General features: G+C 45.1%; 1 protein-coding gene across 1 annotated transcript; it reads left to right on the forward strand.

Annotated features, from left to right (window-relative positions):
• The first annotated feature begins 4,246 nt into the window (after positions 1-4,246).
• On the forward strand, positions 4,247-21,868 carry LOC143786373 (gamma-crystallin 1). Its single transcript, XM_077275712.1, has 3 exons — positions 4,247-4,280; positions 4,689-4,931; positions 21,531-21,868. Exons 1-3 carry the CDS (start codon positions 4,272-4,274, stop codon positions 21,804-21,806), a joined length of 528 nt encoding a protein of 175 aa, XP_077131827.1. The 5' UTR covers positions 4,247-4,271; the 3' UTR covers positions 21,807-21,868.
• Positions 21,869-25,406: the final 3,538 nt, after the last annotated feature.

Below are 25,406 nucleotides of genomic sequence, written 5' to 3' on the forward strand. Positions count from 1 at the left end.
TTGGCCAGAGTGCATCACCTGCTTCTATTTCCATTCATGGCCCAGAGATCATTCCAGGTGGCTGCATATTTTTGCTGGTTCTGCTACATTCTTCTGTAAAATGGCATGGGATGCATCCCTGGGTCTGGAAGATTGTCACCTGACTTGAAGTGCAGTGCACCTAGTATAATGGTGGTGCCTGTATCTGCCCCTGCATTCTTGGTTCCTGTGGGTTTCTTTTTCTACTACTGGACAGCATGTATGATGTTCCCTCTTCATCTTCATCAGAGGAATAGTTGTGATAGCTTGTACTGGGGTCATACACTGGCTGATATTGGACTTAGAAGTTGCCTTTATATGTGAGGATGTCTCCCCCCTTGCTGAAGCTATGATGGATTAGGCTTATAGTTTCATGTTGGTGTGAATGTAGGCAGCTCTGACCGGTGCTGAAGTTGTACATTATCAATACATGGTGATATCATTCCTCCCCCCTCTGCACCCAGGGCTGAGCTGTCTGCTGCCTGATATGTTTGGGGGTTGCCTACTGCATTGTGTGTAGTGGGATTTTCACCTTCTTCCCCCGGATATCACAATTGGCAATGGCTGGACTGTGCCAGGGACATGGAACGGGGAACCTTGTGCTGTAAGCACCACATTGTTTGAATTGGGCATTGGCCCAGCCGGCAACGAAAAGGAAGAAAGAGGAAGAAGGAGGAGGGGTTGATGAGTGAGAAAAAAGAATAGAAGGAGGGGAGAGAGAAATGTGGAGATGAGTGAAGAAGGAGGAAAGAGGTGTGGAGAAGGAGGAGATAGATGGAGATAGAAAGGTGTGGTGAAGAGAAACGGGGAGAATCAGGGTGTGCAGAAGGAGGTGGAGAGAGAGAGTGAGGAGAAGATGGGAGGTGTGGAAGAGAAAGAGGGAGGAGAAGAGAGGAGTGGAGAAGGGTGTGGAAGGAGGAGTGGAGAAAGAGGAGAGCGAGAGGGTGAGGAGAAGAGGGAGGAAAAGATGGAAGGTTTGGAGGAGAGAGATAGAGAGAGGGGGAGAGAAGAGAAAGGTGTGGAGAGAGAGGAGAGGAAAGGAGAGTGAGAGAGAAGAATGAGGAGAGAGAGAGTGACAGAGAAAAGAAGGATAGAGAAGATCGAGAACAATAGAGTGGAGCAATTATGCCTTCTCCCTGTAGGGAGGGTCGGGGCGCACCACATACTGTGCAAAAAAAAAAAAAACTCCCTATACCATGGATTCTGCTAAAAGCAGACTGCACAGATCCAATATTTCCCGTCTTATACACACAAAAAAAACAAAAAACACTTCCTGGTTTGCTCACATAACTTTATGCACCACCTAAACGATGTATCTCTACTGCCACTTCATACCATGTATTAGCATTCAGCAATCTAACATCAGCTAACTTCCCTTATTTTCCTTTCTACGTCATGCCATTCCGCAGCTTGAAGTCTGCCATTCTTATGAATTTCACATACTTTATACCTTCCAAAATTCTTCACATACTTAACACCTTCGTGTTCTGCCACTATCTGGGGGGCTGTTTTCTCATCAGGAAATAAAAAGATTTTCCTGTTGCTTGGCCACTTTATTCCCCATGGCAAAAACAAAAAAAAAATGAAATGAAAAACACACAAAAAGGAAAAAGAAAACAACACTAAAAAAAACTTCTAAAAATGATTATATAAAAAACTCAGAAAAACCCCAAAACGATAAAACCGTCAAAAACTTAGTACACTATCAAAAAGTCAAAATTTTGATGCAAAGGAAAAAAACTTAAAAAAAAAAAAAAAAACATAATGAGACAGAAAGGATAACTTTGGAAAACTTAAAAAACTTAAAAAAAAACTTAAAAATATGAAAAAAACAGAATAAATACCTTCAAAAGAGTAAAAAAAAACTATATATATATTTTCCTTCTCCCCTCTCTCTGCGCTCAACACACTTCCCCTTTTCTTATGCTATTGTATGCAATGTCACTAAAATCACGTATCTGAAAACACGTATGTCGCATCAAAATTAATAGATACAATTTGTTTCACTTCTTCACAAATAGCTAGACATAGCTAGCATTGCCAAAACAACCAGAAAAAAAAACCCAAAAAAAAAAACCGATGTGACAGTGTGATTTACAATGCATCTCTGCTACAGCAGCTTGAAAAGAGGAAGTTCATAAGAAAGAGAAAAAAAAAAACCAAACTTTCTTTTACTATTGCATGCTTTTAAAGCAGCAAAACTTGACAAACAGAAACAGATAAACAATCCAGGAGATGCCCTTTTTTATTCTGTGACACGTGCAGGCCGTTCTGGGAACAGACAACTATCAATCGCACTGGCACGCATATGCCGGGTTCTACCACCCTCCGCTCCGGTCGTCCTGACTGGCCACCGGCTACGGGAATCTGTGTCAGCCCTCAAAGCTATCACCATCCGAGCCTGGATCATGGAATTGCCTGTCCCGAGACCTCCTGTCTCTCCTATTGCACGGGAATCTTTGATAGCTTATTCAGCGATTTGACCTCCTGCAGTCTGTTACCCAGCCACCACAAAGCAGTCACTGTTCCTTCCTTCTCCTGGATTTTACACAAACACAGAACACATACACGGCACACAGCAGACACCTTGACTAAAATCCCAGGGTTTTGGATTCAAGCTTCGGACTTTTTACACTACCTGGGAAATGCGGTGGTGAACACACCTGACCGGCAAGAGGCATAGACCCGGACTGGGCACAGGGGACTTTCAGGTAAGATGATAACATTTTCTTACCTTACTTATGGAGCTGCACAGTCTCCGTCCCGTGAACCAAGGTTATGGCTAACACCTCCGTCTCTCCGGTCAGTAGGGTGTGTTTCGTCCCTGTTGCCTGTTGGGGGCCATTTGATATGGAAAAATTTGGGTTGGATAAATTTATCCCTGTGTGTGCTGTGGCTGCTCCCAATAAGACTGAGTATTTTGAGCGCTCAAGGAATGAGACTGAAACATCATTGTGTCAATAACATTCCATCAATACTGATACTTTATTGTACATACATTGTTTTTATGATAGCATATAGAAAGGAGTGGTTAGGGGTTGTTAGGGGTAGTTAGTTAATTACCATATTGTCTAGCTCCTCTGTCATTGGTTATCTAAACATATATGGAATATTGTGATTAATGCTCATATGATTGCTGATTAAGCAACTAAAATGTAGCTCTGTATCTAGGACAAAGTTGATACATTTGATCAGCACTTAATACATCTGGTGTTGTTCCGCTTTTGGGATGGAAAACCCCATAGAATCTGTCTGGCTTATATCAGTTCATGCCAGCCATTTTAAACCATTAATTATAATGTATATATTAGCTGTGAGCATATGAGTATATATGATTATAGAGGAGTATACATGCAAGTGAGATCTACATGATATATATATTTCTATCACATCTATTCCCCTCTTATCTCTTCTTCCCACAACTACACCCAAGACTTCTCCTGTGCTTCCCCCTTACTCTGAAACTCTCTACCCCAACACATCAGACTCTTGCCTACCATAGAAACCTTCAAAAAGAACCTGAACACTCACCTCTTCCGACAAGCCTACAGCCTGCAGTGATCCTCAACCTACTGAACCGCCGCACAGCCAGCTCTACTCTCTCCGAGTGTATCCTCACCCATGCCCTGCAGACTGTGAGCGCTCACGGGCAGGGTCCTCCCTCCTTCTGTACCTGTTAGTGCCTCATTTTTTGCTCATGTTTATTGTAATTGTCTATATTTGCCTCCCTTTTCACATGTAAAGCACCATGGAATAAATGACGCTATAAAAATGTATAATAATAATAATAATATTAAAGCATCAAAGCTATAGCCACAATGGACATTTAATGCACAATTCTTTAATTAAAACTTCATAGAAAAAAAACAATTACCTAATTCTCATCTTTACATTTATCAAATTGATATATTTTAATTTAAATAGTTAGTGAAACAAATGTCTAATTTAAAACGATCTTTCCCATGCTGTGCTGTTATGGAAAGTTGCAATAGTATGTGCCTTCACTGTGCTGATTATTTACTGACAGTAGCAAATAAACGTGACCCAGGATAATTAAAAGCTGACAGAGAGGTATACAAAGACTGAACATTCTCGGCTTTAATATAGAGTGAAAAGAGAAATACTATACATTGTTTGTACTAGGTGGCATGTCTATTGTACTAGTATTGCAGATCCAGCAAAGGACATAGTATATAAGGGAGCTCTGAGTTATTCCACATCACTGAGACCTCAACAGAGATTCTCCAGGCAAAATGGGCAAGGTAAAGTTATTGGTCATTTGTCACATAATACATATTGGGTTTTTTTACTACTTATAATACACAGTATTTTCAAATGCAATCTTTATTTGAGCAGCAATGCTTTTCAGAAAGCCGTTCTTGAACCTATCTTGATACTATCTTCATGTTTCAAGATTCTACCAATTACGATAAATTGAGCATCATTTAGTATAATTGTAATATACAAACATATACTGGTTACATTGAAATCTAGTGTTGGTTTAACAACAACATTAAAAAAAAATTGTTTCAAAAGTACACATATAAAAAAAATCAAAATGAGGCTTTAAGAAAAAAAAATCAATTAAATCCAAAATTAATTTCCCTTTTTTATTCTGCAATATATCTCTTGTTTTCATTAATAGATTTAGATTTTTTTTTTGGTTCCAGATCATCTTTTACGAGGACAGGAACTTCCAGGGCCGCTCTTATGAATGCAACTCTGACTGTTCTGACCTGAACTCGTACTTTAGTCGCTGCAATTCCATCCGTGTGGAAAATGGAAACTGGATGTTATATGAACGTCCCAACTTCACTGGACACCAGTACTTCCTAAGGAGGGGAGAATATCCTGACTTTCAGCAATGGATGGGACTAAACGATTCTATAAGATCCTGTCGCATTATTCCTCAGGTAATAATACTATCTTTTATTAGAATCATTATTGTCATTTAATAGAGTCAAGTAAACTCCTACAAAAATTGGTTTTAGGTTCTAAAAATTATCTATTTGGAAGATAAAGGTAACAACTGTAGCCCGAAGGCTCAATTAACATTGCAGCTGCGTCTTTTTTGTCCAGTTCTTTGTGTTTTTCGCCTGTTTTTCATTTGTGCATAATTTTTATTTTAACGTGATTTTTTAAAGGCCTATTTTGTGTGTTCACTTGCTTGTTTTTTATGTTCATCATTATGAATGGGATTAAGGATATCCAGATTGTTCAGTTGATTCATGAATTACCACTTTAAAAAGTCACACAGTTTGGCAGTAATGTGCTCTAGAAACCTGTAAAATGATTTATGTACACCAGATATTTTTGCTCCATTTTGCAAAACTTGTGATTTTTTTTTTAGATCAAAAGTTCTAAAATAAATCAAAGATAAAAATAACAAACCATCTTTAATTTATCACAAATTCCATGCATTTTGTGTGCTTATCTACATTTTTTTTAATGCTTTGCACCTTTTTTCGTTTGCGCCATCTTTATCTTTCCATTTTTCACTTTTGTGAAGTCTGTTTTATACAATACATGTTTGGCCATTTAGAATGTCCAGATGTTTTCACCTGACTCATCATTTTCAAAAGTAGCTAAATTTGCAAATGTGCTCCAGTGCCGCCTTAAGTGATTTGTATGTTTGGCCAATATTTTGTGTGTCTTTTTGTAAAAAAAATGCTTCCTTTGCCCTAAAATGTCACAAAAACATTTTAAACACAAAAATATAGACCTTTTTGACATTAAGCACAATTTTGTAGAATTATGCACAAAAAAATTCTACGGTAATCAATACATTTGGTGCATTTAGATAGAACCCTGCTGTCTAGAACGGATGTTCCACTTTTTGTCACTCCGCTAGTAGAGTGAATATGAAGCTATTTGTAAAACTTTTTTAAATGGTTCTCCAGCAACGATAGAAAACAGCTAACTATAAAACTTCACATTTATTTAAGAATTTGAGTGATCATGACTAAGGGTATGTGTCCACGTGCCGTTTTACATCCGGAATAGCAGCGGATTGAACGCTGCGTGGAGCCACAGCGTTCAATCCGCAGCATCCAGATGTTACAGCATAGTGGAGGGGATTTTATGAAATCCCGTCTCCACTATGCGTGGTAACACGCACCCGGCGGCCCTGCGATTCCGGACATGCGGCGTGTCTTTTTAGATTGCAGCATGTCCGTGCACCTTGCGGCGACGCTGCGCTGCCGCAAGGTAAATCACAGGGCCCTATGTATGGGGTGCGATGATTCCGGATGTGTGCAATGATACATCCGGCATCATCGCGTCTCCAGAAGGGGGCGGAGCTTTGGGCAGAGCAAGTTTGCCGCTCCGTCCAAACCGCCGGCCATCCTGAATGTGGACACATACCCTAAGGGTATGTGTCCATGTGCCGTTTTACATCCGGAATAGCAGCGGATTGAACGCTGCGTGGAGCCGCAGCTTTCAATCTGCAGCATCCAGATGTTACAGCATAGTGGAGGGGATTTTATGAAATCCCGTCTCCACTATGCGTGGTAACACGTACCCGGCGGCCCTGTGATTACGGACATGCGGCACGTCTTTTTAGATCACAGCATGTCCGTGTACCTTGCCGCCGCAAGGTAAATCACAGGGCCCTATGTATGGGGTGCGATGATGCCGGATGTGTGCAATGAACACATCCGGCATCATCGCGTCTCCAGAAGGGGGCAGAGCTTTGGGCGGAGAAAGTTTGTCGCTCCGTCCAAACCGCCGACCATCCTGAAAGTGGACACATACCCTAAGGCATGCTAGCCGAAACACATTGTTTTTTTCTGTAATGCTGCACTGCATCATGTAGACATGTTGGACTTTTAAATATGCTTAAATAAATGTGAAGTTTGATACTTACCTGTTTTTCCATTATTGCTGGAGAACCACTTCTTTTTTCTACATATTTTTTTTTCTGCCTGAACTAGGGCAACTCCGTGTGCCATATTCTGCTGACAAGGTGCTTCACTTTGTTCCCTCCCCCTTTTATTTTTAAATAGGTGCAGTTCATAAATCTGTCCTTATCTGCATAGCTAACAATGTCAAGATTACACCCACATTAGTATACCTCCCAACTTTTGAAGAAGGGAAAGAGGGACAAAGTTTGCTGTGTGCATAGCGTCACATTTTAGGCCATGCCTCTGACCACACCCATTTCATTAGTAGTCACATCCATATCCACGCCCCAACCACATCCATTTAGCACTGCTGATCACACTGTTTCATAAACAATAATTATAGACAAAAAATATGGCCACACAGTGCTCAATACTTTATAATGGCCACACATAGTGCTTCATACTGTATAATGGCTCCACATGATGCTCCATATTGTATAATGGCCACACATGATTCTCAATACTGTATAATGGCCACGCATGATGCTCCATACTGTATAATGGCCACACAGTGCTCCATACTGTATAATGGCCCCACATGATGCTGCGTACAGTATAATGGCCCCACATGATGCTGCATACTGTATAATGGCTTCACATGATGTTTTGTACAGTTTAATGGCCCAAGATGATGCTGGGAACACTATAATGGCCCCACATGATACTGCGTACAGTATAATGGCCACACATGGTTACCCCACCATATCATTGCCCTCACACCCCCATCATTCCCGTCTCCATCACTACACACACATCTTTCAATGTGCTCCCTCGCAGCAGCCGGCAGCTTCCACTCCCGTGGCGCTGAATGATGTTATCCAGCCACGTCGCACCGCTGACTGCTCACATCGCTGCAGCTCCGGTACGCCACTGATAAAGACCTCTCCGTGTCACCTGTGCCAGTCAGTGTCAGAGCGAGGAGCAATATCTGCTCCGATCTGACACAGCTCCATACACCTCGTACACATGCGGCTCCGCTTCGTACACGCACACACCCACGACTCCGCTCCATACACCTTACACACTGCTCCACTCCATACACCTCGTACATAGGCAGTTGCGCTCCGTACACCTCGTACACATGAGGTTGTGCTCCGTACACCTCGTACACATGAGGTTGTGCTCCGTACACCTCGTACACATGTGGCTGCGCTCTGTACACCTCGCACACATGCGGCTGCGCTCTGTGCGCCTCGTACACATGCGGCTCCACACCCATTTCACTAGTAGTCACATCCATATCCACGCCCCAACCACATCCATTTAGCACTGCTGATCACACTGTTTCATAAACAATAATTATAGACAAAAAAATATGGCCACACAGTGCTCAATACTGTATAATGGCCACACATAGTGCTTCATACTGTATAATGGCTCCACATGATGCTCCATATTGTATAATGGCCACACATGATGCTCAATACTGTATAATGGCCACACATGATACTCCATACTGTATAATGGCCACGCATGATGCTCCATACTGTATAATGGCCACACAGTGCTCCATACTGTATAATGGCCCCACATGATGCTGCGTACAGTATAATGGCCCCACATGATGCTGCATACTGTATAATGGCTTCACATGATGTTTTGTACAGTATAATGGCCCAACATGATGCAGGGAACACTATAATGGCCCCACATGATACTGCGTACAGTATAATGGCCACACATGGTTACCCCACCCTATCATTGCCCTCACACCCCCATCATTGCCGTCTCCATCACTACACACACATCTTTCAATGTGCTCCCTCACAGCAGCCAGCAGCTTCCACTCCCACGGCGCTGAATGATGTTATCCAGCCACGTCGCACCGCTGTCTGCTCACGTCGCTGCAGCTCCGGTACGCCACTGATAAAGACCTCTCTGTGTCACCTGTGCCAGTCAGTGTCAGAGCGAGGAGCAATATCTGCTCCGATCTGACACAGCTCCATACACCTCATACACATGCGGCTCCGCTTCGTACACGCACACACCCACGACTCCGCTCCATACACCTTACACACTGCTCCACTCCATAGACCTCGTACATATGCAGCTGCACAACGTACACCTTGTACACATGAGGTTGTGCTCCGTACGCCTTGTAAACATGCGGCTGCCCTCCGTACACCTCGCACACATGCGGCTGCGCTCTGTGCGCCTCATACACATGCGGCTCCACTCCATACACCTCGTACACATGTGGTCTGTACACATGCAGCTCAGCTCCGTACACCTTGTATACACACGACTCCGCTCCATACGCTTTGCACATGCGGCTCTGCTCTGTATACCTCGTACACACGTGGCTCTGCTCCGTACATCTCGAACACGTGGCTCTGCTCTGTACACCTCATACACACATGTAAACTCCTGACCCCACACATAAACTTACCCTCATCCAGCACCATGACAACCAGCAGAGTCCTGCATGCCTACACGGAGGCCCCAATCATGTGACCCCTGACTCCTCCCCTCCTGTGACCTCCTCACAGTCCTGTGCACACAGAGAAGCCATATATATGGTGCGCTGCTCTGCGGGTGGAGGGATGAGCAGATCTGCCAACCATCCCGGATCCAGCGGGGCAGTCCCGCTGAGGCTGACATTGCACTGCAAGTAAACTAATGTCCCGCCCGTGACCGCGGGGGAGACTGTCAAAATTGGGACTGCCCCACTGGTTCCGGGATGGTTGGGAGGTCTGCATTAGTGTAGTAAGAAGAATAGTGTAAACCTGAAAAAAGTTGCACATTTTTTAGCAAAGCCAGTGTCCAATAAAATTTGCAATTTTACATCACTAAAAAAATGACAAAAAAAACCCTTGATATAAATGAAAACAACATTTTTAAAACATTTTTATTTATTCAGCATCAGCTGTAAGCACTTTGAGCAGAAATACTTGTACTCTACTCCTTCGCTGCTATCGACAACTTTATTAAGGTGCCTGACAAATACACTTAGGCCTCATGTACACATTCAGTATTTGGTGAGTTTTTTATCCCAGTATTTGTAAGGCAAAACCAGAAGTGGAATGGTCAGAGGAAAAGCATAATAGAAACATTAGCACCCCTTCTGCATTTATCACCCACTCCTTGTTTTGGCTTACAAATACTGGGATAAAAAAACTCACCAAATACTGAATGTGTGCATGAGGCCTTAGGCTGGAGACACAGTAGCGAATTAAAAATTGGTCTGATTTTGATGCAGGAAAGTCGGACAGGTGCAATGCAATTCTCATGCTAGTGTCATGCATTTTTTGTGAGAGTACATTCCAATTTTTGACACCTAGCATCCGATTTACATCAGAGTGCAGTGCGATTGCTATCTGATTGCAATGCAATTTTAACATGAGCTTTAACATACAGCAATTCTCTATGTCATTTATACATCATTTTCAAATGAAATATTCTTCAAAACACACATATATATATATAAAATAGATTGATAGATAGATAGATTAAAAGCCAGCAAATGATCTGCCATGTACAGCAGGGGTGTCAAACTGCATTCCTCAAGGGCTGCAAACAGGTCATGTTTTCAGGATTTCCTTGTATTGCACAGGTGATCATTTAATCACCTGCACAGAATGATTCCAGCACCTTGTGCAATGAGAAGGAAATCTTGAAAACACGCATGGTTTGTGGCCCTCGCGGAATGCAGTTTGACACCCCTGCTGTACAGTATAGAATAGGTTAGAATAGAATAGATAGAATAGATATATACACATAGAATAGGTGTAGATAGATATATATATACACTCACCGGCCACTTTATTAGGTACACCATGCTAGTAACGGGTTGGACCCCCTTTTGCCTTCAGAACTGCCTCAATTCTTCGTGGCATAGATTCAACAAGGTGCTGGAAGCATTCCTCAGAGATTTTGGTCCATATTGACATGATGGCATCACACAGTTGCCGCAGATTTGTCGGCTGCACATCCCAAAGATGCTCCATACAAGGCAGGATGGATCCATGCTTTCATGTTGTTTACGCCAAATTCTGACCCTACCATCCGAATGTCGCAGCAGAAATCGAGACTCATCAGACCAAGCAACGTTTTTCCAATCTTCTACTGTCCAATTTCGATGAGCTTGTACAAATTTTAGCCTCAGTTTCCTGTTCTTAGCTGAAAGGAGTGGTACCCGGTGTGATCTTCTGCTGCTGTAGCCCATCTGCCTCAAAGTTCGATGCACTGTGCGTTCAGAGATGCTCTTAGGCCTACCTTGGTTGTAACGGGTGGCGATTTGAGTCACTGTTGCCTTTCTATCAGCTCGAACCAGTCTGCCCATTCTCCTCTGACCTCTGGCATCAACAAGGCATTTCCGCCCACAGAACTGCCGCTCACTGGATTTTTTTTCTTTTTCGGACCATTCTCTGTAAACCCTAGAGATGGTTGTGCGTGAAAATCCCAGTAGATCAGCAGTTTCTGAAATACTCAGACCAGCCCTTCTGGCACCAACAACCATGCCACGTTCAAAGGCACTCAAATCACCTTTCTTCCCCATACTGATGCTCGGTTTGAACTGCAAGAGATTGTCTTGACCATGTCTACATGCCTAAATGCACTGAGTTGCCGCCATGTGATTGGCTGATTAGAAATTAAGTGTTAACAAGAAGTTGGACAGGTGTACCTAATAAAGTGGCCTGTGAGTGTATATATAGATAGATATACAGTGGGGCAAAAAAGTATTTAGTCAGTCAGCAATAGTGCAAGTTCCACCACTTAAAAAGATGAGAGGCGTCTGTAATTTACATCATAGTTAGACCTCAACTATGGGAGACAAACTGAGAAAGAAAAATCCAGAAAATCACATTGTCTGTTTTTTTATCATTTTATTTGCATATTATGGTGGAAAATAAGTATTTGGTCAGAAACAAACAATCAAGATTTCTGGCTCTCACAGACCTGTAACTTCTTCTTTAAGAGTCTCCTCTTTCCTCCACTCATTACCTGTAGTAATGGCACCTGTTTAAACTTGTTATCAGTATAAAAAGACACCTGTGCACACCCTCAAACAGTCTGACTCCAAACTCCACTATGGTGAAGACCAAAGAGCTGTCAAAGGACACCAGAAACAAAATTGTAGCCCTGCACCAGGCTGGGAAGACTGAATCTGCAATAGCCAACCAGCTTGGAGTGAAGAAATCAACAGTGGGAGCAATAATTTGAAAATGGAAGACATTCAAGACCACTGATAATCTCCCTCGATCTGGGGCTCCACGCAAAATCCCACCCCGTGGGGTCAGAATGATCACAAGAACGGTGAGTAAAAATCCCAGAACCACGCGGGGGGACCTAGTGAATGAACTGCAGAGAGCTGGGACCAATGTAACAAGGCCTACCATAAGTAACACACTACGCCACCATGGACTCAGATCCTGCAGTGCCAGACGTGTCCCACTGCTTAAGCCAGTACATGTCCGGGCCCGTCTGAAGTTTGCTAAAGAGCATTTGGATGATCCAGAGGAGTTTTGGGAGAATGTCCTATGGTCTGATGAAACCAAACTGGAACTGTTTGGTAGAAACACAACTTGTCGTGTTTGGAGGAAAAAGAATACTGAGTTGCATCCATCAAACACCATACCTACTGTAAAGCATGGTGGTGGAAACATCATGCTTTGGGACTGTTTCTCTGCAAAGGGGCCAGGACAACTGATCCGGGTACATGAAAGAATGAATGGGGCCATGTATCGTGAGATTTTGAGTGCAAACCTCCTTCCATCAGCAAGGGCATTGAAGATGAAACGTGGCTGGGTCTTTCAACATGACAATGATCCAAAGCACACCGCCAGGGCAACGAAGGAGTGGCTTCGTAAGAAGCATTTCAAGGTCCTGGAGTGGCCTAGCCAGTCTCCAGATCTCAACCCTATAGAAAACCTTTGGAGGGAGTTGAAAGTCCGTGTTGCCAAGCGAAAAGCCAAAAACATCACTGCTCTAGAGGAGATCTGCATGGAGGAATGGGCCAACATACCAACAACAGTGTGTGGCAACCTTGTGAAGACTTACAGAAAACGTTTGACCTCTGTCATTGCCAACAAAGGATATATTACAAAGTATTGAGATGAAATTTTGTTTCTGACCAAATACTTATTTTCCACCATAATATGCAAATAAAATGATAAAAAAACAGACAATGTGATTTTCTGGATTTTTTTTTCTCAGTTTGTCTCCCATAGTTGAGGTCTACCTATGATGTAAATTACAGACGCCTATCATCTTTTTGAGTGGTGGAACTTGCACTATTGCTGAATGACTAAATACTTTTTTGCCCCACTGTATATATATATGTCAGTGACACACATATATATGAACAATATAAGGAAAAAAGTGTAGCACTCTCCAGCATGAAGATGAATCCAAAAGTCCTTTATTCACATATGTGCCATGGACAAAGGTTAGACGTGCAGGACAAGTGAGACATGTGGGAGGGGCGAGGGAGAGGATGAAGGCCGTTTTGAGATTGCTCCCTTCTACGGGCCCTGGTCAAGTAATCAAACAAAGGTCATTTCCTTTATAGGAGTCAAGACCTTACAAATTGACACGTGCTGTGCAGGATTACTCTTAAAATTACATATATACAACATTTCATGATTACTAACAAAAGCAGAGTACAAATATTAACAGAATATATAACATTAGAAGAAATATATTTAAACATGTCATTCTAACATATTCATAGAAAAACCGAGAGAAAAATTCTGTAATTCAAACCAAGTGGACCTTGTGCATTAGCTCTTAAAATCCAGCGTGCTTCTTGTCTCAATAAAATTTTATCATAATTACCTTCTTGTGGTGGATACTGAACTTTAGCAATGCCTGCAAACCTTAAAGATTCAGGATTCGCATTATGTTTTTCCTGAATATGTTTGATAAGCTGTAGCGATCCCTTGCCATAAGCCTGTAGGTATGGAGCGATAATGCTCACCAAACCGCTTGGTCAGCGGTCTGATTGTTTTACCCACATAAAAATGGCGACATGGACAAAGTAGAATATAAACTACACCTTTGATTTGGCAAGAAATATAATTATGTACCATATGTTTAATAGAACCTAACTGTATGTGCAGCGCCCCAGAGTCCTGGTCGTTGCAGTACTGTCGCTCCGCCGCTAAGGGGAGTGATGGTACGTCAGATGGCACTTAAGGAGTTCACCTGACCATGTATCACAGACACCAATACACTTCACAGTCTGGCCTCCAGGGGGAGCGAAGGGTACTATGTATTAGGCCACTCCTCACAATCTGGTAAAACTGAGGGTTGGATAGGAAGTTAGACAGAAGCTAACTGGGTTGGAACCAGGCAACATCCTGTGGCAGAGGGTGTTGCGGGGAAAGATTCAGGGGGGTCCCTGTCAGGGGTGGGATCCTGACAGAGGCCTAGCGAACAAGACAGAGCGTTAAGGAACCGCGCCTGCACTACCCATATTGGCATCCATTGGGGGAAGAGGGTGCCGCTGGCACTAGCTCACAAGCGGAGGAGGGTTATCCGCAGCAACACCAATCTACATCGCAACAGCTGGCATCAGCCAGGCCGGTATCAGGCCCAAAACGTGTGACAAAAACAGTTTTAGGACAGAGTGGCCAACCGCTGAAAGTTGCACAGCGTGCAATGCCTGAAAAGGAATTCCATAGTAGGAAGAGTGCAGTGTGGCATTTTTTTGACCAAGATCCCAATGATCAGTCTAAAGTGATCTGTAAGAAATGCTCAAAGACCTTTAGCAGAGGGAAGATTCTTCAAAATTTAAATACAACGTACATGCATAGACATTTAACCAGCATGCACTTGCAAGCCTGGACTAATTACCAAATGTCCTGTGACATTGGTGCAACTGTTCAGAATGAAGGTAGTCAGCAACACTACATTGCTTCCCTCACTGTAAGCCCACAGGTTCGGACACCACCACCAGCAAATGTGGAGGATCGTCGCAAGGCCAAAGCAGGCAGGGAATCAGAAGGTTATTGGTAGGAAGCACTGTATGTAGGCCAACATCACCAACTGTCTCTCAATCCGCCATGTCCACCCCCACCACCACCGCTAGTTCCACCATCTACAGGTCTCCTGTCCAGCTCACCCTAGAAGAGACTCTCATGAGGAAAAGAAAGTACTCATCCTCTCATCCGCGTACATCTGCGTATCTCTAACGAGCCAGATTAATCTCGTTAGAGATAATGCCCTACCGGTTGGTCGAAAGCAAAGCTTTCAAAGACCTGATGGCCTATGCAGTACCATGCTATGACCTACCCAGTCGCCACTTCTTGGCGAGAAAAGCCATCCCAGCCCTCCACCAGCATGTCAAAGACCGCATTGTCCATGCACTGAGGCAGTCTGTCAGTGGAAAGGTGCACCTCACCACAGATGCATGGACCAGTAGGCATGGCCAGGGACGTTACGTGTCCATCACGGCGCACTGGGTTAATGTGGTGGATGCAGGGTCCACAGGGGACAGCCATAGTGGGACAGTTCTGCCTAGCCCACGGTCTAGGAAACAGTTGGCAGTAGGCGTTCGACACCCCTCCTCCTCCTCCAGAAGCGACAGCTCGTCCACAGAGCACAGTCGCCTAGCAACTCCATCCGCAGCTGCCAGTGTTGCACACGAGGTGTCTCATTATGGAACAGCTAGTGGTAAGCGTCAGCAGGCTGTGTTGGAAATGAAGTGTTTGGGCGACAACAGACACACCGCGGAAGTACTGGCCGAGTTCTTGCAGCAAGAAACTGAGTCATGGCTGGCCAGTGTACATCTTGAGGCAGGCAAGGTAGTCAGTGATAACGGAAGGAATTTTATGGCTGCCATAGCCCTTTCACAACTTAAACACATACCTTGCTTGGCTCACACTTTGAACCTGGTGGTGCAGTGCTTCCTGAAAAATTATCCGGAGTTACCAGCCCTGCTCCTGAAGGTGCGAAAACTTTGTTCGCACATCCGCCGGTCGCCCGTACACTCCAGCCGTATGCTGAACCATCAGCGATCGCTAAATCTTCCACAGCAATGCCTAATTATAGATGTTGCAACAAGGTGGAACTCCACACTGCACATGGTTCAGAGGCTGTGTGTACAGAGGCGTGCTGTCATTTATTTGTGGGAGGATACGCATACACGGGCAGGCAGTTGAATGGCAGACATGGAGTTGTCTGGTGTGCAGTGGTCGAAGCTACAAGACCTCTGTCAAGTCCTTCAGTGTTTTGAGGAATGCACATGGCTGGTAAGTGCAGACGACGCCATCATAGGCATGAGCATCCCACTTATGCGTTTGCTGATGCAAAGTTTGACGCACATTAAGGAGCAGGCGTCTGCAGCCGAGGAGGAGGGAAGCCTTGATGACAGTAAGCCATTGTCTGGTCAGGGAACTATCCAGGACGAGGTGGCAGACGAAGAGGATGAGGAGGAGGATGATGGGGCTGAATATGTATGGGAGGAGGGAGCTTCTCAGGGGGCAATAGAAACTGGTGCCGTTGCAAGGTCTGGTACAGGTTTCTTGCGGGACACTTGTGATGTAGATTTGCAAGAAAGTGCTCCTTAACCCAGCAGAAGCAGTGAATTGACACCTGGAACATTGGCCCACATGGCTGAGTATGCCTTGCGTATCATAAAAAGGGACCCCCGCATTGTCAAAATGATGACCGATGACGATTACTGGTTGGCCTGCCTACTGTATCCATGCTACAAAGGGAAATTGCAAAATATCATGCCACATGAGAACCTAGAGCAAATATTGGCTACCAAACAAGCAACTCTTGTAGACCATTTGGTTCTGGCATTCCCAGCACACAGCGGCGGTGATGGTTCTCATACGAGCCGTAGGGGGCAACATGGCAGAGGTGCTAGCGGTGCAGAAATCCGAAGTGGCGTTGCACAGAGGGGTTTTATGACAAGGTTGTGGAGTGATTTTTCAATGACCGCTGACACGACAGGGACAGCTGCATTGATTCAAAGTGACAGGAGACAGCATTTGTCCAGTATGGTTACAAACTACTTTTCCTCCCTTATCGATGTTATGTTCTCCCTCACAGGTCATTCCCCTTTGATTACTGGGCATCTAGACACCTGGCCTGAATTGGCAGAATATGCATTACAGGAGCTCGCTTGCCCTGCTGCCAGTGTGCTATCAGAAAGATTCTTCAGTGCTGCTGGTTCAATACTGACCGAAAAAAGAACACGTCTGGCTACCCAAAATGTTGATGATCTAACCTTCATTAAAATGAACCAATCAAATTCTTTTGCCCCACCTTCCCCTGCTGACACGTAGCTTTCCTTTAAAAAGGTCTTGCTTTTGGACTCCTCTTACTGACTGCTCCAATTCCTCCATTTGCTGCTGCTGAATGTCCACCATAGGCCATTTTTAACACCTCCCTAAATGGGCTGACTCCCCCCACGGGCCCGTGGTCACCACTTGGCGCAAGCACCCGTGCGAGTGCCATTTGCCTGGACAGGTGGGTGTGCCCACTTTTGGCCAACGGCACTGGCACAGGGTCCCTCATCGTACAATTAAGTGTCTCTGGCGGTGGGGGTGCACTCCCAATGTCAGACACACCATCGTAATATGAGGGGCCCTGGGCCAGTACCGCCGCCCACGAGAGAGTGTTCCCCCCCCAGCTCAAACAGTGCTCCACCGCTGTTTAGTCGGTGCTGTTAAATCCTTCAATGGCACTGCCAATACAAATTGAGAGATGATAGTAAATATATACAGGGACCATGCCCTCCATTTTGACCTGTGAATACTGTGCGCGAACTACCACTATCTGGTAGTCAGCAGAGGAACCCACCCCTGTACGTTGCTTTGCCACCTGTTTATTTACGAACATTTTTTTTGCAGACATTTAGCCCGCTTTACTATTTAGGCCAACGTACTGTGTCAGCCACTTATTCCAGTTGTCCTCCACCGAACAAAGCAGTGCCACCAGTTTACTCCTGTTACCAGTTTAGAACTGCATTGAGCCAACTTTTTTATTTTAGGCCTAGTAAGTCTGTCTGCGCCACTCCTACTAATCGTACTCCGCTGACCAAAACAATGCTGCCTGTGTACCCCTGTTACCCATTTTGAACTGCATTGAGCCTACTCTTTTATTTTAGGCCTAGCAACTCTGTCTGCGCCACTCCTACTAATCGTCCTCCGCTGACCAAAACAATGCTGCCTGTGTAGCCGTTACCCATTTTGAACTGCATTGAGCCTACTTTTTTATTTTAGGCCTAGTAACTCTGTCTGCGCCAGTCCTACTAATCGTCCTCCGCTGACCAAAACAATGCTGCCTGTGTACCCGTTACCCATTTTGAACTGCATTGAGCCTACTTTTTTATTTTAGGCCTAGTAAGTCTGTCTGCGCCACTCCTACTAATCATCCTCCGCTGACCAAAACAATGCTGCCTGTGTACCCGTTACCCATTTTGAACTGCATTGAGCCTACTTTTTTATTTTAGGCCTAGTAACTCTGTCTGCACCAGTCCTACTAATCGTCCTCCGCTGACCAAAACAATGCTGCCTGTGTACCCGTTACCCATTTTGAACTGCATTGAGCCTACTTTTTTATTTTAGGCCTAGTAAGTCTGTCTGTGCCACTCCTAGCAATCGTCCTTCGCTGACCAAACCAGTGCTGCCTGTGTACCCCTGTTACCCATTTTAAACTGCATTGAGCCAACTTTTTTACTTTAGGCCTAGTAAGTCTGTCTGCGCCATTCCTTCTAATCGTCCTCCGCTGACCAAAACAATGCTGCCTGTGTACCCGTTACCCATTTTGAACTGCATTGAGCCTACTTTTTTATTTTAGGCCTAGTAAGTCTGTCTGCGCCACTCCTAGCAATCGTCCTCCGCTGACCAAACCAGTGCTCCCCGTGTACCCCTGTTACCCATTTTAAACTGCATTGAGCCAACTTTTTTATTTTAGGCCTAGTAAGTCTGTCTGCGCCACTCCTAGCAATCGTCCTCCGCTGACCAAACCAGTGCTGCCTGTGTACCCCTGTTACCCATTTTAAACTGCATTTGAGCCAACCTTTTTATTTTAGGCCTAGTAAGTCTGTCTGCGCCAGTCCAACTAATCGTCCTCCGCTGACCAAAACAATACTGCCTGTGTACCCGTTACCCATTTTGAACTGCATTGAGCCTACTTTTTTATTTTAGGCCTAGTAAGTCTGTCTGCGCCACTCCTAGCAATCGTCCTCCGCTGACCAAACCAGTGCTGCCTGTGTACCCCTGTTACCCATTTTGAACTGCATTGAGCCTACTTTATTCTTTGGGCCTATATCTGTGTTTCCTACTCATCCTGCCCATTGCCCAGGCACTGCTAGATGAGTCTGCCGGTACATTGACCCAGACCACTACATTCCCCTTGCACTCTACATAGCCAGTATCTGACCCTGCAGAAAGTCTGGTTCCCCTTCCCGCATACTATACCACTTTACACGGGACAAAGAGGAAGGTGCAGATGAAAGTGCAGGTTCCTTCAACAGGTGGGGGGGCATACTCGTTGGCGACGTCACTGGCACAGGGCCCCTCATAGTACGCAAAAGTGTCTCTGCCGGTGGGAGGCGCCCCCGCCGTCAATCACAGCGCCGTACTTTGAGGGGCCCTGTGCCAGTGGCAATGCGAACGAGTGTGCCCCCCCTGCTTGCTCAGGGTCACAGCACTTGCAAAGTTGAAATACTTACTACACTAGAGGACATGGAGTACAGAAACACTAACAAGTAGAAAAAATTAAAAAAAATGTCTTTATTACTGCATTAACAACGGTACATGACACGAAGCAGCCCAAGAAGAAGCACACATAAATTCAATAGGGTCCAACATCCCTTTAAGGGGTCTCAGCAGACGGACCTAGGACATTGTCTATTATGGGTGAGTGATGGCAACCTATTGATGTGTGTAAGGGATTTGGGGGCTTTTTTTGGTAGTTACAACCATGGAGGCTTGTGTACAGAGCCTGGATGTTGGACCCTATTGAATTTATGTGTGCCCTCCTTTTCCCCTATTAAGCGCTGCTATACTAGCCCTCTTTTTGTACTATTGTTGGTCCATATACGTCTGCTGCACGAGTAGGTTCCTAATATAGCTCCTCTATTTGTATATTGCCCGTGGTTTGGGCTGCTTCGTGTCATGTACCGTTGTTAATGCAGTAATAAAGACATTTTTTTAATTTTTTCTACTTGTTAGTGTTTCTGTACTCCATGTCCTCTAGTGTAGTACGTTTCTAGGAGTAATACACGGATAACCATTGTGGTTCTATTTATGTATATACGGAGAGAGCAGGGCCTTGGCCCCTCTCAGTCCGGACATTTTGGTATACTTGTTGTGATTTTCGTTCTAAAGTTGAAATACTTACCTCTCCCTGCTCCACTGCCGTGACGTAGTCCGCGTTTCCTGGGCCCACGAAAAACTTGAGCCAGCCCTACTCCCCCCATAACTGTTGCCAAATGACCCCCAAATTTTCAATGGCTAACTATTATTATAAGGTAAATAAAGATTGACAAGCTTAAGTAACAAGAATTGATGTTTTTGGCATTAAAATGGGCTCTGTTGGTGTTTTCCTGTCCTCCACTCACTGCCGACTTTGATTCTCCATTGACTTGCATTGGGTTTCGTGTTTCGGTCGGATCCCCGACTTTTCGCAATAATCGGCCGATTTCACCCGACCCGACTTTTGACAAAGTCGGGTTTTGCGAAACCCGACTCGATCCTGAAAAAGTAAAAGTCGCTCAACCCTAATTAGCACCGCTCCCAGTTGTAAATTCAGGAATTTATCCTTGCGACAGCACGGAGTATAACTACAAATTCCCTTTGAATACATGATCTATCTGTCTATGAAATATAAAGATATTAATACACCTATTCTATGTGTATATATGTAATCTATCTTTTATGTTATAACCGATCAGTGTGTTTTTTTACATTAGCCGCATATGAAATGCCGGCTTTTCAAAGGACACATGGTGCGAGTGCTGTGCAATTTTTTTCTCACACCCATTTACTTTGATTGTGGGATGTGATCCATTTTCTGATTACATTCGCAGCATGCTGCGATTTGTTTTCCAGTCCAATTGTGATCCGATTCGAGCTGGAGAAAAAAAACCCAGATGAGCACACAATCATAGATTAACATTGGTCCGAATTCAATCCGATTTTTTATTGGATTGAATTTGTCCAATTTCATCGCAAGTGGGCATGAGCCCTTACTGCAGATTTCAGCAGAGATTTTAATAGGCAGATTGACAGATGTGACAATGCCAAGCAGTGTTCAATGCTTGCAAGCTTTCTTGTGATTGAAAGGTTGATGAACAATACAAATGAGCAGGAAGATATGAATATTTTAATAGGTCTCTCTAAAATATATTTTCTATTAAAACCTTGTAAACTATAACATTTATTAAAGATTTGAAGTTATTGGCTATTACCATTGAAAATGAATGAGTGGAGGCGTGCCTGCTTGATTTCTTCTCCATTTAGACAGTTTTTCCCCATTTTTGGGACCTTACTGTACTATAATTAAACTATATTAACATTAATAACTATATTAACCCTATTAACAGCAGTATTAATTGGAAAATTCAATGTGATTTGGGCACACAGCTCATACAAGTGCTGCAAAGGTGACCTGATATGAATTCTTTCCTAATTTGCTTCTTTCTCACAGCATCGTGGATCCTCTAGATTGAGAATTTATGAAAGGGAAGAATTTAGAGGTCAGATGATGGAGTTCACTGAAGACTGCCCTCAAGTCCATGAAGAATTCAATTATCATGACATCCACTCCTGCAATGTCCTTGAAGGACATTGGATCTTCTATGAGCAGCCAAGCTACAGAGGACGCCAGTATTACCTGAGACCAGGAGAGTACAGGAGATACACCGAGTGGGGAGCCGTAACCCCTAGAGTTGGTTCTTTCAGGAGAGTTCAGGAATTATTTTAAACATATTTAATTAAATGTACATTAACATGTTAAATACAAAATAAAGCTGAAAAGAAATCTAACATATAGTGTGTTTTTAATATAATAAAGGAATTTATGAATACCAATTGAAATATACAAACCATAAAAGCCACTGTAGTGAACATAATTAAATTGCTCCGTTGTGAATTGACTGAGCCAAATTTTAAAAAAATCATAGGTTGGGTGAATTCTATTAATTTGGAAATTGATTCTCGCTGATAAAAAAAAGCCCAGTGGCGCGCACACACATGACTTCACGCATTGCTGAAGATTGCATAATCCAAAGAGCGAGCCCACACGAGATTAGGCGACTCTACACAAGCTTCCACTAATGCCTTGCTGCCATCACATAACATGGTCTAACTCAACCAATTAGAGGGAATTATCATGGGTACCATGAAATATGTGGCCGGGGAAAGCAGAGCCACATAGCTAGTGATATTTAGAAATAGGGATAGAAAAGCCTAAATCAGATTGTGCTATTCTAATCCATTGCTAAAAAAATAACTAAAGCATAAAAAATGTGAGTGGTAGTCTCAGTCTGTGAATAATGCACAGATTCCAGTGATGGGGAAGTGTTGGACTTGTACAGTCTGTGACACTGTGAATTCATTGATCTATGATATACTGCAGTACAACAAATTATTAAGACCAGTTTTTATTGTTGATGAGCTAGAAAGAGGGAAATTTAAAGGGAAGCTGTCACCTGATTTATGCTACCTCATCTGAGAGCAGCATAATGTAGAAAAAGAGACCCTGATTCAAACAATGTATCAATTAATTTACTAGGGGCAGCAGTTGTGACACAATCAGCATTTTTAGAGGTAATATGTAGCAGAGCTCAAAAGCTGCCCCCGCCCACAGCACAGCTTTCTGTGTACATTGTATATTGAAAGTGAGCTGATTATCACAGAAGGGGTAGAGTTGAATAACATGACACAAGGGAGCTAGTCTGTGCAGTGATAATATCTTGGTGATAAAACATTAACTATATTGAAACAACAGCACACAGCCTAGTAAGTGAGATATCATTGAAATCAATGTCACAGCCCCTACCTCATGATGCCATCAGATTACATAGAAAAAACAAAAACCTGCTGCCAGATTCCCTTTAGGTCCCCTCAGTTCTAATTTTCCTTCAGAAGAAAAATAGTGAAGCATTTTCTGTCAGAGAAGTATAGTTCCTGGCTTTTGAGATAGTCAGACCATAAGCATCATCAGTTTTTGTATTTCTTTTAAATTTTATTTTTTTAAAGGGCTTTTGGTTTATTTTACAGACAAAAGAAAACTACCTCACAAAGTATGCATGTGTTAAGAAAATGTTATGTCCAATATCACTAATGTTCACTCCACCCGAATACAGTGACCATTTGCAGGTGCTTACTTTTGAGAAGTGGACTTACGTAGCTTTTCTTGTCACATTCTTTTTGTTCAAGGCCCTAGGCAGAGTGATTATATTGTTCTTTTGTTTTCTTTTTTAAATCTTTAGAAAAAAGCCACTGTAATTTTTTGCATACTTTTTTTAGTATTCAAATTTAAAATCCACACACCACATGACAATACTGCATGCTGTGGCGGCATATACTTACACTAGCTATTGAACCCGTTCGGGTGGCGAGCATTTATATTGGTATATGGCCTCCATCCTGGTATGTGCTGCTCTCATCTTGCTCTCCCATCCTGTCATGTGCTGCTCCATCCAGAGTCCCCATCCTGTCATGTGCTCCCATCCTGCGCCCCCATCCTGTCATATGCTGCTCCATCCTACACCCACATCCTGTCATGTGTGTGCCCCCATTCTGTCATGTGCTGCTCCCATCCTGTGCCCCCATTGTGTCATGTGCTGCTCCCATCCTGTGCCCCCATTCCATCATGTGCTGCTTCCATCCTGTCATGTGCTCCCATCCTGCGCCCCATTCTGTCATGTGCTCCCATCCTGCACCCCCATCCTGTCATCTGCTGCTCCCATCGTGCGCAATCATTCTGTCATGTGCTGCTCGCATCCTGCGCCCCCATTCTGTTGTAATGAGCTGCACCCATTCTGCCTGTTCCTGTTTCCATTCTGCCAAATGTTGCTCCCATCTTTCTCTCTCCGGCTCTTCTGCCCGAGGGTGGCTGTGCTGAGTGTGGGCGGCTGTGCTGAGTGCGGGCGGCTGTGCTGAGTGCGGGCGGCTGTGCTGAGTGCGGGTGGCTGTGCTGAGTGCGGGCGGCTGTGCGTGGCGGTGGTGAGTGCGGGCGGCTGTGCGTGGTGGTGATGAGTGCGGGCAGCTGTGCGTGGCGGTGGTGAGTGCGGGCGGCTGTGTGTGGCGGTGGTGAGTGCGGGCGGCTGTGCGTGGCGGTGGTGAGTGCGGGCGGCTGTGCGTGGCGGTGGTGAGTGCGGGCGGCTGTGCGTGGCTGTGGTGAGTGCGGGCGGCTGTGCGTGGCGGTGCTGAGTGCGGGCGGCTGTGCTGAGTGCGGGCGGCTGTGCTGAGTGCGGGCGGCTGTGCTGAGTGCGGGTGGCTGTGCTGAGTGCGGGCGGCTGTGCTGAGTGCGGGCGGCTGTGCTGAGTGCGGGTGGCTGTGCGTGGCTGTGGTGAGTGCGGGCGGCTGTGCGTGGCTGTGCTGAGTGCGGGCGGCTGTGCTGAGTGCGGGCGGCTGAGCGTGGTGGTGCTGAGAGTGCGGGTGGCTGTGCGTGGTGGTGGTGAGTGCGGGCGGCTGTGCGTGGCGGTGGTGAGTGTGGGCGGCTGTGCGTGGCGGTGGTGAGTGCGGGTGACTGTGCGTGGCGGTGGTGAGTGCGGGCGGCTGTGCATGGCGGTGGTGAGTGCGGGCGGCTGTGCGTGGTGGTGGTGAGTGTGGGCGGCTGTCGTGGCGGTGGTGAGTGCGGGCGGCTGTGCGTGGCGGTGGGGAGTGCGGGCGGCTGTGCGTGGAGGTGCTGAGAGTGCGGGCGGCTGTGCTGGGCACCGAGTGCTGGGGGCCTGAGCAGGTGGGGACACCGGCGCGCTGTGGGGGTCAGGTGCCGGAGTCACCGCTAGCTCAGGCCCCCGGCACTTGCTATATTTACCTGTCCCCCGTTCCACCGCTCCGTCTTCCGGGTCCTCTGGCTGGGACTGTTCAGTCAGAGGGCGGCGCGCAATAAGCGCGTCATCGAGCCCTCTGAACTGAACGTCACAGGCGTCCGCGCTTTCCAGCGCCATTTTCTTGAAGACACGCAGTGTGTCTTCAAGAAAATGGCGCCGGAAAGCGCGGACTGCGCAGGCGCCGATTCCGGGAGCAGGGGGACATTCATGGCCCGGAATCGCATCGGTGGAACGGGACAGGTAAGTATTGCATACTCACCCTCCTGGCTCGTCCCTGCTTCTCCGTTGGAGATCGCGGTGTGCGTTCAGTGCTTACGCATACCGCGATCTCCTGGGAGCGTCACTCTGTGGGGTCCAGACTGCGCCGGCGCTTGCGCAGTCTATAAAGGCTTCGGACAGAGTGACGCTCCCAGCGTTATATTATAGATGTAGCATTTTTGGGTAAGGACTGCTGTTTTGTGACATGAAGAACAGTTAAAAAAAAAAGAAAAAGAAAATACAATGGTGAGATTATTTTAAACTAT

Source organism: Ranitomeya variabilis, chromosome 7, assembly GCF_051348905.1.
Source record: "Ranitomeya variabilis isolate aRanVar5 chromosome 7, aRanVar5.hap1, whole genome shotgun sequence".
In the NCBI taxonomy this organism is placed as follows: Eukaryota; Metazoa; Chordata; class Amphibia; order Anura; family Dendrobatidae; genus Ranitomeya; species Ranitomeya variabilis.